Below are 15,974 nucleotides of genomic sequence, written 5' to 3'. Positions count from 1 at the left end.
CTTTCCTTTGATCACTGATTTTACTAACTCATCTTTACCTGAAAGTTCCAGGTTGGAAGTATAAACAGTGGTTAAATGTCTACAAAAAGAACATTAAAACCTAAGTAGAGGCAAAGGTGGGAGAGTGAAGAATGTTTGAAGCAGAGTTTTTGGACAATGAAACTATTCTGTACTACGGACACATGATATTATGCATTTGCCAAAAACCCATAGACCAACTGATTCAGCAATTTCACTTCTGACTATATACACACAAAAGAGTTGAAAGTAGAAACTCAAACAGATGTATGTACACTGATGTTCACAGCAGCATTATATGCAAAAGGTGAAAACCCAAATGTCCATTGACAGATGAATGGATCAATGAAATGTGGCATATAACATGGAATATTCAGCCTTAAAAAAGAATGAAATGGAAATACATGCTACAACATAGGTGAACCTTAAAGCCACCATGGGAAGTGAAATATGCCAGAAACAAAAGGACAATTTTTTGTTTATTAGTTTTAAGAGACAGAGTATTTCTCTGTTGCCCAGGCTGGAGTGCAGTGGCATGATCATGGCTCACTGCAGCCAAGACCTCCTAGGCTCAAGTGATCCTCCCGCCTCAGCCTCCCAAGTAGCTAGGACAACAGGCAAGTGCCAACACGCTCAGCTAATTTATTAATTTCTTGTAGAGACAGGGACTCACTGTGTTGCCCAGGCTGGTCTCGAACTCCTGGGCTCAAGTGATAAAAGCACAATTATTGTACAATGCCACTTATATGAGGTGCCCAAAATAGTCAAATACATAGGATAGATGGAACAGTGGCTACTGAGGGTGAGGGTAGGGACATGAGGAGTTACTGTTTAATGGGTACAGTTTCCATTAGGGTTACTGAGAAAGTTCTGGAGATGGCTAATGGTGATGGCTGCACATCAGTGTGAATGTACTTAATGTCACTGAACAGCACACCTAAAAATGGTCAAAATATTAAGTTTTATGTAATATAAATGTTGATACACGAACACACTCTCCATAAAATATACAACACAGCATAAACCCTAATGTAAAAAATGAGCTTAATTCATTAATAGTGTATCAATATTGGTTAATCAATTGCAACAAATATATCATACAAATGTACAACGTTAAAAACAGGAAAATAGGGGAAATAGGTGTGTGAGGGGATGGCAGGAGAAGGTGGTATCTGGGAACTCTCTGTACTACCTGTTCTATTTTGTTAACCTAGAAACTAAAGCCTATTAATTAAAAAAAAAATTCTAAGCAGAGGCAAAGGGGGTTTGTCTGTGGCAAACTCCTTTATTTCATGTAGGGTCCTGTACTGCCCCCCTTCTCCTCAGTGACCCATTTCCTTGTTGAGACCGTGAGCTCCCATGACTCAGCCTCCTTGCCTCCCAATTCTGATCTCATTCCTTTAATGCTCATGCATTTCCTGGTCCTAGAGGCTTGGACCTGATGCTCCTGCTCCCATGGGCACTGGATGCTACTGCTATTCCCTAGTCTGTCCACCTTGCTCTGACCTATGATGTCTTGACCTTAGTGTTTGTGTATATTCTGCCTTCCAGGGACTGGCCTGCTATTGACCCCTGGTATTCTAAACCTTGATACAGTTCCCTAATTTTGCCTACCAACCTCATATTTATCTTGCCCAGCCTAATCGTAATTAAATGGGAAGAGTAGTTAGGGGAATGATATTGGTATACAATTAAAATATTTGAAAACATTTCTTGATACTATAAATAAGAGTTATTTGTTTAATGTAAATTGCTTCTTAAAGGCAGATTTTATTCTACCTTCTAATTTCCTGCCTTAATTCTGTGTTCAGTGTCCAGATATAAAGTGAGAATTACAAACTGGAATGCCAACATGAAAGACAGATGAAAAGGACCAGATATAAAACAAAAGAGAATGGTCAGAATAGTGAATAATGGAAAGGAACAACTCTTATCTAAACACATTTGAAACACAACAAATCCCAAAACTGTGTGAGCCAAACAAAACTCACATTTCAGAATAGATGTGGTTTGTAGACCTCCAGGCCTCTGTATAATTTGAAACAGGAAGAGAGGGGAGGGAAAACATGGGTGCCTTAGGTAAACTACCATTTAATACACTAAATTTGAACTAAATCACTCCATACACACATATATTTACTAAAGTAACAAAGAGAAGCTTAGGCCTATGACCGATGCGGGCAGTGAAATCACATTTTAGAATAGCTAACCCTTTGGTCAAGAGAGAATGCAATTAATAATGTGACTAGTTTCCTGTACACTGCTGGCTACAGATAACCCCAAGAAGATCTAGAGGGCATTCTCCAATGGCATGATTCATTTTGCTTGCAGTGTCCTCAAAGGGGAAAATCTTACAACAGAGAAAAAAAGCTTTAAAAGAAACAGTACAAATGTTTAACATTTCTTTTTCATAGAGGTCTACTCTTTCAAAGCCAAATATTTAACTTCTTTTTTTCTTTTTCCCTATTCTCATTTTATAAATGAGAATTAAATGGTGACCAGTCATCATTTATTGCTGAATATAATTTTTGAATCAGAAAATACTATGACGGTTCCTTGGAGGTTGGCGGCGCGGGGTTGAAGGCTAGCAGACGGAGCAATCATGTCGCACAAACAAATTTATTATTCGGACAAATACAGCAGCAAGGAGTTTGAGTATCGGCATGTCGTGTTGCCCAAGGACATAGCCAAGCTGGTCCCTAAAACCCATTTGATGTCTGAATCTGAATGCAGGAATCTTGGTGTTCAGCAGAGTCAGGGTTGGGTCCATTATATGATCCATGAACCAGAACCTCACATCTTACTGTTCCGGTGCCCACTACCCAAGAAGTTGAAGAAATGAAGCTGGCAAGCCACTTTCAGCCTCAAGCTTTACACAGCTGTCCTTACTTCCTAACATCTTCCTGATGACATTATTGTGTTGCCTTCTTGTTTCTCACTTTGATATTTAAAAGATGTTCAATACACTGTTTGAATGTGCTGGTAACTGCTTTGCTTCTTGAGTAGAGCCACCACCACCATAGCCCAGCCTGATGAGTGCTCTGTGGACCCACAGCCTCAGCTGAGTGTGACCCCAGAAGCCACAGTGTGCTGTGTATCTAGAACACACTCGGCAGATGGAGGAAGCATCTGAGATTAACACCATGGCTGTTACAGGGATCGTGTAAACTTGTTTTTGTTTTTTTCTGCCGGGTGTTGTATGTATGGTGACTTGTGGATTTATGTTTCAGTGTACTGGAAACTTTCCATTTATTCAAGAAATCTGTTCATGTTATAAGCCTTGATTAAAGAGGAAGTTTTTATAATCTAAAAAATAAAAAAGAAAATACTATGACATATTGATTTTTTTAACAGATTAGAGGATATTCTTCACATTAAGTCTACAACATATGAAGCAAAGAGAACAAGGCCTCCACTTGCCTACCCTGAATATTTGAATTAGCAGATGAATAAGAAAAAGGCACACTTTGCTTCAGGCATACCACCAGGTACATGCCTCAATGATTCGAGCCCAGGCTGGAATCTAGTCTCCCTCTGCCTCCTTAGACAGGTGCTTTTGTGTAGTACCTAATAAACTGTGCAACTGAATACAATGGACCGATCTTATCCTACATTAAAAAAATGTTATCGTTATCAATAAATTATTTAGATTCTGCCAGTCATTGCTTTCTAGCCCACCATGCCTTTTCATCTGATCAACAATCCCTAATTTATACTCTTTAAAATGTCAAAATACTTAATATTCTAGCAATGACTTTCAATGGTTTGGTATTGCATATGTACCTGAACCCTCCACTCAAACCCCAGCCTGGCTCACAACTTCCCTGCCCACTTCGCTCTTTTCACCTTGTTGTTCAAGAGGTTCCCACAACAGTCTGGCCATGAGCAAAACCTCCTGCACAGTTACCAGGATCTCACTGTCTCGGCTCTAGGAGGGCACTCCTTTATATTTTTTGAGATGGAGTCTCGCTCTGTCACCCAGGCTGGAGTGCAGTGGTGTGATCTTGGCTCACTGCAGCCTCCACCTCCCAGGTTCAAGCGATTCTACTGCCTCAGCCTCCTGAATAGCTGGGATTACAGGCACACGCCACCATGCCCAGCTAATTTTTGTGTTTAATAGAGACGGGGTTTCATCATGTTGGTCAGCTGGTCTCGAACTCCTGATCTTGTGATCCTCCTGCCGCAGCCTCCCAAAGTGCTGGGATTACAGGCATGAGCCACTGCAGAGGGTACCCTTTTAACTTAACCAAGTCCCTGAGTCTCCCCTACTATCCCAGGATGGCATCTTTTTTGAGATTCTTCCCACTTAACTCAGCCAGCTCTGCAGAGTGAACCCAGAAAGACTCTATCCTGGGCTACTAGAAAACAGGTCATAAAATCTTATTGATACCTTTAAATGAATATGTGCTCACCTTGCTAACAAGGTAAAAGTTGGTAGCAAAGAGGCCGAGTTTGAACACTGAGAAAGATTCACACGTGTAGTAACAGATACTGACAATGTGAAATACACGAATTAACACAAAGGCAGAAACTAATAAAAAGTATTTAGAAAGCGATGGCTCTCTCTTGTTCAAAATTACAGAGAAGATGGACTTTGCCACTTGGGCTAATCGATCCATAAACATTTACAAAGCACTATGACATGTAAGTAACTGAGGGTACCTGGTTTGACAAGTACATGTTAATGGAACAGAATATCAGAAACTAGAACTCTCCTGGAAGTTAAGGAAAGTCAATGAAGATATGATTATCTAAGATTGCAAAGAGCTACTGTAATGAAGGGAGGCAAAACAGAAATATTCTAAAGGATGGCAAACAGTATGAAGCAGAATTAGAAGTTGATCTGGGATATATAAGCGGCAGAGACCAAAAGGTTTAATAACATACTGAGTTGGCAAGTGTGAGGAAAAGCGGACTCTTATACATTGTTGATGGGGCTGTAGATTAATAAAATCCCCATAAAGAGCAGTTTGTCTTTCAGAGTAAAAATCTTAAAATGCACATGTTCTTTGACTCAGTAATTCCATCTATTTACTTGACAGTACAGGCCTACTTGTGTGGACTTCTGTATGTGTACCAGAGCACATTGCAGTGATGTCGGTAACAGCCACAGAAAAACCACTAAGCCCACCATCAGGTGACTGGTTAAAAATTATAGCACTATTTTATATAGCCATTCAAAAGTGCTATATGTACTGATATGGAATACTCAAAGTATAGTATGTGAACAAAGCAAAGTAGAACACAGTATCCAATATGCTACCATTAAAACACATGTGCAAGCTGTGCAACGCCATGACTGTTTCTGCGGGGATATGTAAAGAACTGGTAGAGTAACTGTCTCCAGGGAGGCAGAGGCCCACTTATCACTACAGTCTTTTGCATTTCGTGAAGTCTGAACTATGTACATATATCACCTAATCAAAAAGATAAAAAACTTTAAAGAGGAGCAGAGAATATATAATAATGCTATTATACATGCATATATAAAAGGTATAATAGAACAGAAGAGACTGTCTTGGGCAGAAGTGGTTAATGAAGGTTTCCCATAGAAGGTACCTGGAATCAAATCAATCTGGGAGGCCAGGTATGGTAGCTCATTCCTGTAATCCCAACACTTTGGGAGGCCAAGTTGGATGGATCACTTGAGGCCAGGAGTTCGAGACCAGCCTGGCCAACCCAACATGGTGAAACCCCGTCTCTATTTAAAAAAAAAAAAAAAAAAAAAAAAATAGTCGGGCATGGTTGTGTGTTGGGGCATGCCTGTAGTCCTAGCTAATTGGGAGGCTGAGGCATGGGAATCGCTTGAACCCTGGAGGTGGAGGTTGCAGTGAGCAGTGAGCCGAGATCGTGCCATTGCACTCCAGCCTTAGCAACAGAGTGAGACCCTGTCAAAAAAAAAAAAATTTATGAGATTCGGTCCTCATCCTCAAGGAGCTCTCTTTCAGAAAAATGCAAAACTAGGAGAGTACAGGAAGAATTCCACAGAGAAAAACATGATTAGCATATATCAGGAAGTAATTATCTATTCTACATGATGTAGTGATAATGACAGTAACGATGAGAAATATAGGTAACACATAACATTTACTGTGTGCCAAAACGCTGTTGCAAAAGACTTTCATATACTAATTCATTGAATCTCCACAACAATCCTATGAAGTAGGTATACTATTATTACATCATTTTAACAGACAGAGGAACTGAGGTATAGAGAGGTTTAGAAACTTATCCTTGATTACAGAACTAGTAAGGGGCTGAACCTAGACTTGATCTCAGAACACCTGGCTCCAGATTCTAAGCTACGAACTATGACTGTTCTATAGAGACCTTGAAATAACAAATACTAATCTCTGAACAATAATATCACCTTACACTTATTTGCACAGGACTTTGCAGTTTACAAAATACTTTCATGTGTTATCTCATTTTCAACTTGTGATCACCCTGTGATGCATTCTCTTTGGACTGGACATATATTCCAGCTATTAAAATACATGAAATGATAAGAGCTATTATAAACTCCCCCAATTTCTTGTCACTGAAAATAACTGAGATAGTAGGAAAGTTTCCCCTAAAGAATTATCTAGAATTCATCACATGGTAGCAATTAAGTTAGACAGTATTAGTCAAGTATCGCTGCTTTTAGGAAAGGCAATGATAAACTAGATAAAGGGATTCATTCATAATGGTGTTTTAACAGGGAAAAACTACATTTAATTTACAAAAATAAAAATTATGATTCTTCTTTTACTAATTATATATAGTTACATCAAGCACTTTGGAAGTTGGTATATGTTTAAATATGGTATTATTCAATTAATATTAAATAAAACACATTTGAATTGATCCTTCTCCTTCTCAAAATAGTTTAAATACAAGCAAATGAAACAGAAAGTGTGAAAAGCAAATTTACCTGTCAAATTTAGGAAAGGAAATTCCCCAAATATTTCTACCAGTTTAGTCCCTAAATAGATCCAGATATACTTGTAGAAAGTACCAGTTGACATTACTCAATGGGGGTTTCCTTACTTTTCTCAATGTTGTACTTCTTTGTCTGCAGAGATACACATTATTTGTTTCTATTTTCTTTTTCAATCAATATATGGCTACAAAGTAGTATTGAATAAAAACAAAATGTGTGTTTCCCTTATAAAATAACTATTCTTTACTCAATCTTCCAATTAAAGTACACAAATAGCTGATGACAGAAAATCAAGTCAGTCACGGTGGTACACGGCTGTAGTCCCAGCCACTCAGGAGACGAGAGGATCATCTGAGCCCAGGAGTTCAAGACCAGACTGGGCAACACAGCAAGACCCCATCTCTAAATAAAGTTTTGTTTTCTTTTTAAAGAAAAAGAAAAAAAAAAAAGACTTGGCACCGTTGGAGAGGAAAAAACGTTGCCAGCAATCTTCCCAGTGTAATGTTTTCTACAGAGTCTTTCTATAGTCATGTTATCACATGCTCTTTAATACCTGCCACTTGAAAAGACTCTAATTAAATAATTACCTTCTTGGCAAAACAACTCAATTCTAAATTGAGTAGGATTCCTACCTCTCCACTTATTCAAATTCTACCTCTTCTTCAAAGTCTTATTCAAGACTCATTTTCTATATGAAGCCATCACCCTCTGGTTTCAAAGATGTCGCCCTTCTCAGGTGTTAATTATATGAATCACTTATGCTGGCACTCAATCATTTGCCGCCTCCTATTCTTTTTCTAATTCAACAGCACTCAGTTGATATTTCTCTCATGCTTTTAATTATAGTTATTTTAAATACCTATTTCCACTAAAAGGACTAGGTCATATCCATCTATGTACAACTTTAGATTAAAGCATAGTCCTTGGTACATTAATAAATTATTTGTTGGGTATAAATTTTACTCATGCTATTAGCAAATAAACTTCTTTAAAGTAAGGACTATGACCCATGTTTCTTTTTCTCTATTCCTATACATCTAGCCTAGTGCCAGGCACAAAACAGTCACTTTAAAGATATTTAACAAATAATGTATAGGTAAACCCTCTCCCCCCACTGCAGTTTTACTGTATTTATGTTACATTCTCTTTTCAAGTTGCTTTAATATCTAAATAAACAAGCATGTCCTTCACCAAACAGATGAATCAGAAAAGTGAGATTACTTCAAATACCTCCTTTTGCAGAGGTAACATACTGAGAAAAGAGGATGAATGAAACACACACACACACACACACACACACACACACACACACACACACACAGAGTCAATGCTGTTTCGGCAGTTAAAAACTGGTATCTGAGTATTCAAAATGAACAAATGAATATGAGTTGATATGGCTGACTGACAATCTGGCCACAATACTTTCTACCACCCTCCCATCATGAAGCAGAGTCTATTCTCCCACCCTTAGAATCTGGGTTGCCTTGTAATTTATTTGACCAAAAGTCTGGCAAAAGTTACACTGTGAGATTTCCAAGCCCAGGGCTCAAGAGCTCTTCAGCTTTGGCTCTAGAGGCTCTAGCCTACCCACTGCCACCATGTGAACAAATCTGAACTCATCTGCTGGAGGCTGCAACCACATGGAAAGGGTATCAGCTGTCCCAGCTGAAGACATTCTAGATGCAGAAGCCCCCAGCCAGTCTGGCAGTGTGAGGAAGCCCCTCTGAACCGGCAGAAGACTCACCCAGCTAAACCCCATCCAAATGACAAAGCCATATAATCACGAACCAAATAAACGGTTGTTATTTTAAGCCACTATGTTTTGGGGTGGTTTGTTCCACAATAAAAACTAACGGAGCTGGAAACTCATCACCATTTAATTTACAACTGGACACATAAATGGTGTCACAATACTAATTTCTATTCCATAGCAGTTTTGAACCACAGCCACTGAAAATCATTCTGTTTAATATTTATATTAAAATACCTTAAAAATCAAATTATGATTAAATTGCAATTTCTAAATAAAAAGTAATTGCTAGCTTTTGGATGAACTGATTTTTGAAACTATCTATCATCTAATAAATGTGTATACCTCATTTCTTATCCCTTTATGTGCTACGAGAATTTTTTTAAACTAAACAATGTGTTTCCTGCTTATAAAATTCAATAGAAGTCAGGTGTGACCTTTACTCTTTAAATATCAATTTCTGGGAGAGGAAAAAGAAGCTATGAAGGAAACTCTTAACCCATACTACCAATGGGGTAGAAGCAGAGAAAAAAAAAAAAACTGGTGAATTCTATCCCTCTGGCCCCATAATCTTACTAGGTAACGGAACTTAGTTTTTGAATTTTTGAATATGAAAAGTATGAAAAATTTTATTTAGGACTCAGAAATGTATGTATCCTTGGTAATAGGAAATTCAACTAAAATAAGAACATGATACTAAGAAGATAAAGTTTCTCCCTTTAATGCTTTTTGGCCCATAAGCCCCTTGATCCCTCTCCCCCCACTGCTTGCTGGCTCTGCCTCTTCTCCTTAGGCTCTCTCTTCCCCTTACAGAGCTCATCTGCTCCTAGAGCTCCAACTGTCACCTGGGAGCAACTGAAAAGCCTTTCTCTCCCATTCTCTTAAGCCATAGTCTTACACTCCACTTTTCACTGCCAACCATTTGTTGAAGATTTATACCAAAATCCAGCACCTTAAATTCAGTATGCTTGATATTAATGAAAGTCACCTTCCCCACCCAAAGACCAGCTCTTCCACGAGACAGTCTACTACTACTTTTTAATGGTATCACCATTTTCCCAGTTACCCAAACTAGAAACCTCACGGCCAACTTCAACTCCTTGTTCTCCTAAGTCTACTTTATTTGAAATGTGTTGATAAATCCTGTAGATTCTACTTCTACAACACTTCTTGCATTCACTCTCTTCTTTCCAATTAGTCCATGGCAGTTAGGTATATCATCAGCACTTGACTAGACCAATGTAACAAGATCGCTTCCCATACCAAATTATCCTACATACCACAACCAGACTTACTTTCTTAGAGTTCAAATCTAATCAGATGGCTCAGCTAATGAAAAACTTGTAACCCTCCCCATTACTTATTAATGAAACTATCCTTTTCAAGGCAACAAGTAACTCCATCAATCAGTCCCAACCTACCCTTGTAATCTTTTCTCCCATATACATATGATCTGCTCCAACTGGATTATTTGCTGTTCCTCATGTCCTGTGACTTCTGTTCTATTTCTGCTCATGGCTTACAGTATTTTCTTACCTGGTCATGGTGATCAGAATACATATAAATATTTATACTGCTCTAAAATTTAACAGTATATGATAAAACATTTTCTGAACATCTCATTTTATAGATAATTTTCACAAAGCTCTTGATTGTTGCCCAAGTTGCTTGCTGAATATCACAGAGAACTCTCTGTATATAAAGCATTTACATTTTGGACTATCATATTAGAAGTGATTCCCAAAAGCACACTTACCAGGACAATATATTAAAGAGTTTTGGCACACATTTGTATCTTTCAAATTCAACGATTATAATTATCTTAAATTATCATTGTATTATGAAAGCTTAAACTTGACCATAAGAGTTAGTGCATTTTATTAAGTATAATGCTAGTATTTACAACCTATAATTCTACGACTTTTTCCTCAACCCTCTACTCCTTCAGGTCCTCCTCCTCCACTCTCCAGCTTCAATCTCCAGCCGCCAGCTGAGGTGATTACTAGGTCAACAGTAAACAAAGAGTAACAAAAACAAAGAATTGCTAGCTGCTTCTTGAAGCCTGGTACTCTGAAAACATAAGAAGACACTTTCTACTTTTTGAAGCGGGGTCATGGGGAAACTTGTTATTTGAATCAAATGAGTCAGTCAAGAGAGAAGGTTCATGTGTCTGCTGGGAGGCACTGTCACCAAAAGCAGTGGATACAGAACATTTTACTGATGGTTAAGGGGCATTAGAATGCATGCCAAATATTAGATGAGTTGAATATTTCGGTTTGGGGTTCCATTTAGTACACTATTTAAATGAAACAATTAAAATATTTCAAAGCTACCATAAAATTTGCCCCAAATCCCTTTTCTTGCCAAGCACATACTAATTTCCCTAATTTTTGTAATTAGATATTCTTCTCCATATGAAAGTTTCTTTAAAGGTCTTGCATTGTAGACATGCACTTGCTCTACCTTAGGGAAGACTCCCTGAAGTCAGTGATGTCTGCATTGAGGCAGAAGGAGGGACTTGCCTTAACCAAGGGAAGAGAAAGAGGGGTGGAATCGTCCATGAAGAGATCAGCAAGAGTGAACATCTAGAGGTGAAGAGAGCACAGTACCTTCTAGGAATGGTAAGTGGATCAAAGGGCTAGAGAGAAGAGTGGCGAGAAAGTGAAATAGGAGCCTGGAGCCAGAAGGGTCGAAGGGAGCCACGGAAAGCCCATGCCCTACTTGACTCCTGCCAGCTTCCTGTGAGCAAGCATGACCAGATATATACTGTGGAATGGTCACTCTGGTAGAAACTGGCAGGATCGAGTCTACAGCTGGGAGCATGTAGGAGGCTGATGGTAAGATCAGAAGTGGAGCAGCGATAGCAGTGGGGGCAGAAAGAAACGGAGAGGGACTGCTAGGGATTTTTAGGAAGGGGACTAGACTTTTAGGAATGAGTTAGACAGCATATCTTATTGAATGGCATAATTCTTACCAATCGCTGCAGTAGGAATTTTTTGCTTTTGGTAAATGTAAAATAAAACCCTGTGCTCTAAAGCATTAGGAAAATATATATAAACAAGCTATTACTATATTTTCTTGACTCCATACCACTATCAAATATAAGAAGTATGGTCAACTTAATACTTTGTGTAGGGGGAAAAATTAATGCTTCCACATAAAGGAAAGATGGAGGTTGTTAAGGCTGATGACTGGAGGAAGAAATTAAAAGTTCTTGAGTCTAATTTTAAGTTTCCTACCAAAGGCAACGGAAGTGAAGTTAAAGTATAGTGTCCCTTAGGGAAAGAGAAAGGAAGTACCTTCTATAAGGAAGGACCCAATGGTCAAACTGGGTAAGGAAGGTTGTCAGGAAGTCTGAGAACACCTCTGGCTAACTGGCAGCCACGCTTTGTAGTTAAGAGTGCAGTTGTTGCTCAAGTCCGCCAAGGTAACCTTCGCAAAAAGGGTCTGGCCCTATCTTTTATTCCCAGGGCTACTATGTGTCAAAGTATTTATCATGAAATATTTGTCCCATGGGGGAAAAAGGTCCCATGAACTAAGTTATAACCCCCTTCTACAGTCCTTCATTTATTTCTCAAATATACACTAAGCAGTGGTTCCGTGACAGGTACTGTTGTAGACACAAGGGATACAGCAGATGAAGGCAGACAAGCATCTGTTCTCACTGCAGTGGCATTCTAACCAAACGTAAATTACATGATAAGGACTAAGGAATCCCATAGGAAAGCAAACTGACTAATACATCTGACCCTGATTACTTTTTAAAATTCTTTTTCTCCTACGTTCAAGGTATCAAGTTATATTTTATTTTTTAAAATAACCTATGTTTACTTTGGAAAACCCTACTAAAAACCTTTCATGAACCCCTACCCTACTCTCTATCTTCTAGAGATTTTGCATGTTAAAGTTCTAGGACCTTGTAATCTTAAGAGACCAGTCTCCTTTTCTTCTCACCTCCACGACATCAATTACGTACTTTCCTTCCTAGTGACTAGCTGTGCTCTGAATATAGTAGGGGCCTACTCACTAAAATATTGATAATGGGGGAAGTTATGTGCACATGGGGTATATGGGAAATCTCTGTACCTTATGTTCAATTTTGCTATGAACTTAAAACTGCTCTTAAAAAAGAGTCTATTAACAATAATTATTTAAGAATAAAGTCTATTAACATGTACAAAGTGGGGGTAGGATGAAGCATGGGCTGTATGTATCTCAAGGACCTACGGGCTGGCTGTGGAGCCATGTGGCTTATTTCTCAGTAAAAGCTTCTCCCTAGGAAGCCATTTCTGCCTCTTTCCTTTCCTCTTTCTAGATCTTAGTTATGCAAGGTCCATGGATATAATGCAGTCTATAATGTGGCAAATAGATTGATGTGAGATGAGGGCACTAAAAAAAATTATCTATATATACACACAGACACACACACATTTACAGAAAGTCATCAGGTGATTTTTTTTTTAAGGCTAACTAAACAACTGAGCTCAAACAGCAGAGACAATTTTTTTTTTTCAAGTTAAATCTATGTATACCCAAAAAGAATCCCTAGTATATTATAGGCCCACAGAGCACATAGTGATAGCTGCAGCTCCATTACATCTGCTTATAATGAATATTCATATTTTCATCAGAGCACAGAATGGTTCATTGTGAATAGAGCAATTCCTGACACTTCAGTTTCTGTCTTTCTATCAAGAAAAGATTGCCAAAACCAATATTGTACTGAAAAATGATTTTTACTTTATCAACATTTTTTGTTCCCACCCTTGCCAATTACAGAACATTCCTTAACTAGTCTAGCAACATTTTATCCTTCATTAAAATCTTAACCACATTAACAAAATTACTAAAACATTATTTGCTCCTTTAGACTTAAGAATTCATGCCGATTGATAACTTTAAAAATGTTTATCTTTATACAATTTAAGTATATGTATAAATGAAAATCATTAAAGTAAATGCCTCTAACAAGTTCAAAAATATCAGGTAAGTAATATTTGGGGAGTATATGACATTTTATAAAACACTTTTCACATATAATATTTGATTTAACCCATAAACAACTCTGTGGGTTAGTTAGCATTATTATATTACTATACTTTACATAAAAATATAATTTCATTGATGTGCTTTAAAAACTACAAACTACTACTTGGTTGTGCCATTATCTGAACTTACATTTTCTCATTTCATATTCCAGTATCTTTCCATGGCTTAGACAGTCTCTATCTGTAACACTGTTGTCAACATATGTAGGTGACTAAATAAATTAGTTTAAAAAGTTTTCCAGGGCTGGGTGTGGTGGCTCACGCCTGTGATCCCAGCACTTTGGGAGGCCAAGGCAGGAGGACCACATGAGGTCAGGAGTTCAGGACCAGCAGCCTGGCCAACATGATGAAACCCCCTCTCTACTAAAAATACAAAACTTAGCTTGGTGTGGTAGCAGGCACCTGTAATCCCAGCTACTTGGGAGGCAGGAGAATCACTTGAACCCAGGAATCAGAGGTTGCAGTAAGCCAAGATTGTGCCACTGCACTCCAGCCTGGGTGACAGAAACGAGACTCCATCTCAAAAAAAAAAAAAAAAAAAGGTTTCCAGGAAAAAGAATGTAATGACTAATATAAATTTTAACAAATACAAAGCAAGTAACTCTGAAAGACAGTACTTGAGCATAACACAAATATCAAGATTAAGACTATCAATAAATAGACATCTTTGTTTTAGAGTTAATAAAGAAACATATTTCCACCAAAATACTGTAAAGTGAGTTGATGCCAAGTGCCAGAATGTAAGCTCCACGAGCACAGAGGCTTGAAAATTTTGTTTACTGCCATATTCCCAGCATATTCAATGAACATCTGTTGAATGAATGAATACTAAGTACAACATGGAGTTTTAAAATCAGGCTCTGAGATACAGGTAAATGAAGTTAGTTTATATGCAAAACCAGGACACCAAGTACAATTTAATTCACTAGGTAATTACTAAGTAACATATATGTATGTGCTTATGACTATGCTAAGATATGTTTGTATAAATCCTCCCTTTTAAATAATAAGCTGCATTAGATCTGGACTTGGTGCCAGATTTATATCCTTTAGAGTGCCTAGTAAGCAACTTTTAGCAGATTATTTTCAACGCTCATGGTACATTAGCATTTCCTGGAGAATGTTAAAAAAAAAAAAACAAAATGCCTGTGGGCCTACTACCACACATTTGAATCACTGGGGTAGAGACTGAACCAACAATGCATTTCCATACAAGTAGCTCTGAATTTCTACATGCAGTTTTTTCCTATATAATTGCTACCATATACATATAAAATTTGATTATAGCTGCTTTATAAAGCCAAATTATAATATTAACATAATACATCTCATCTGACCTCAAAATTTCAGAATGGTTAATGAGTAAACCATGTTTACTTGCTATATATATGGTAACACACCACACACGAAGCTGCCAAAATTCTAAAGTTTCTTTCCAAAAAAATAAACATAAACATCTTTTAAAAATGAAGTAGAAACAGAAAGAAATGCTTAGCTGCCAAAATTCTAAAGTTTCTTTCCAAAAAAAACAAACATAAACATCTTTTAAAAATGAAGTAGTAATAGAAAGAAATACTTAATAATATTGCCTGAAACTTCCAGTATATCTAACAAATACAGCACTTAAATCATTCCAACTTCAGGAATTATAACTTGACAAGATAATTAAGTATAATGTAACATCATCTCTGGGACACTTAAGACTTGGTCCTCCTATTCCAGATTCAGGCTACTTTCTGAGCATGGATGGCTTCATACTCTCTTAAAATAAGTCACAATGACAGAAACACCCATAGCTCACAGTTTGTGTTTAAACTTGCAGCTGACTCATTTGTCCCTTGATAACTGAACCTTTCTTTACTAACTTTAATTATAGCTATCTCTCATTCTAAAACTTCCCCTTTCCTTGTGAACGTATTTGCTATCCTTGTGGCCTCCTGACTGTGAGACACTGGGTAAATATGTCACCTCCAAGATTCTTATTATATGGTGTTCAGTCTGCTAAAAACAGAACTTGTACTTTTCATGCATTCCTTTCCTGCATGTGGATGTTGTAAAGATTACGTGAGATGATGTATGTGCAAGAGATTACTGTTGTTATGTTTGAAATAAATTTCATGGAATTTGTTCTAAACTTGGGATGCCATAAATATCCTACTCCTCTCTGCCATAACACACCAACTATTCACACCAGAAACATCACTCTTAAGCACTATATTCTAAATAAATTGCC

General features: G+C 37.7%; 2 protein-coding genes across 5 annotated transcripts in view; one reads left to right on the top strand and one right to left on the bottom strand.

The window, feature by feature from the left end:
- NSMCE2 (NSE2 (MMS21) homolog, SMC5-SMC6 complex SUMO ligase) overlaps positions 1 to 15,974 on the bottom strand; it is a 278,569-nt gene that overhangs the window by 151,589 nt on the left and 111,006 nt on the right. The gene's annotated exons all lie outside the window — the stretch shown is intronic.
- LOC135277986 (cyclin-dependent kinases regulatory subunit 1-like) lies at positions 2,621 to 2,860 on the top strand. Its single transcript, XM_064384140.1, has one exon. The coding sequence runs from the start codon at positions 2,621 to 2,623 to the stop codon at positions 2,858 to 2,860; it is 240 nt and encodes a 79-aa protein (XP_064240210.1).

This window comes from Aotus nancymaae, unplaced genomic scaffold (assembly GCF_030222135.1).
Source record: "Aotus nancymaae isolate 86718 unplaced genomic scaffold, 86718_ANA_hifiasm-v0.15.2.pri h1tg000036l, whole genome shotgun sequence".
Lineage (NCBI taxonomy): Eukaryota > Metazoa > Chordata > Mammalia > Primates > Aotidae > Aotus > Aotus nancymaae.
This window is presented reverse-complemented; position numbering and strand designations above follow the sequence as displayed.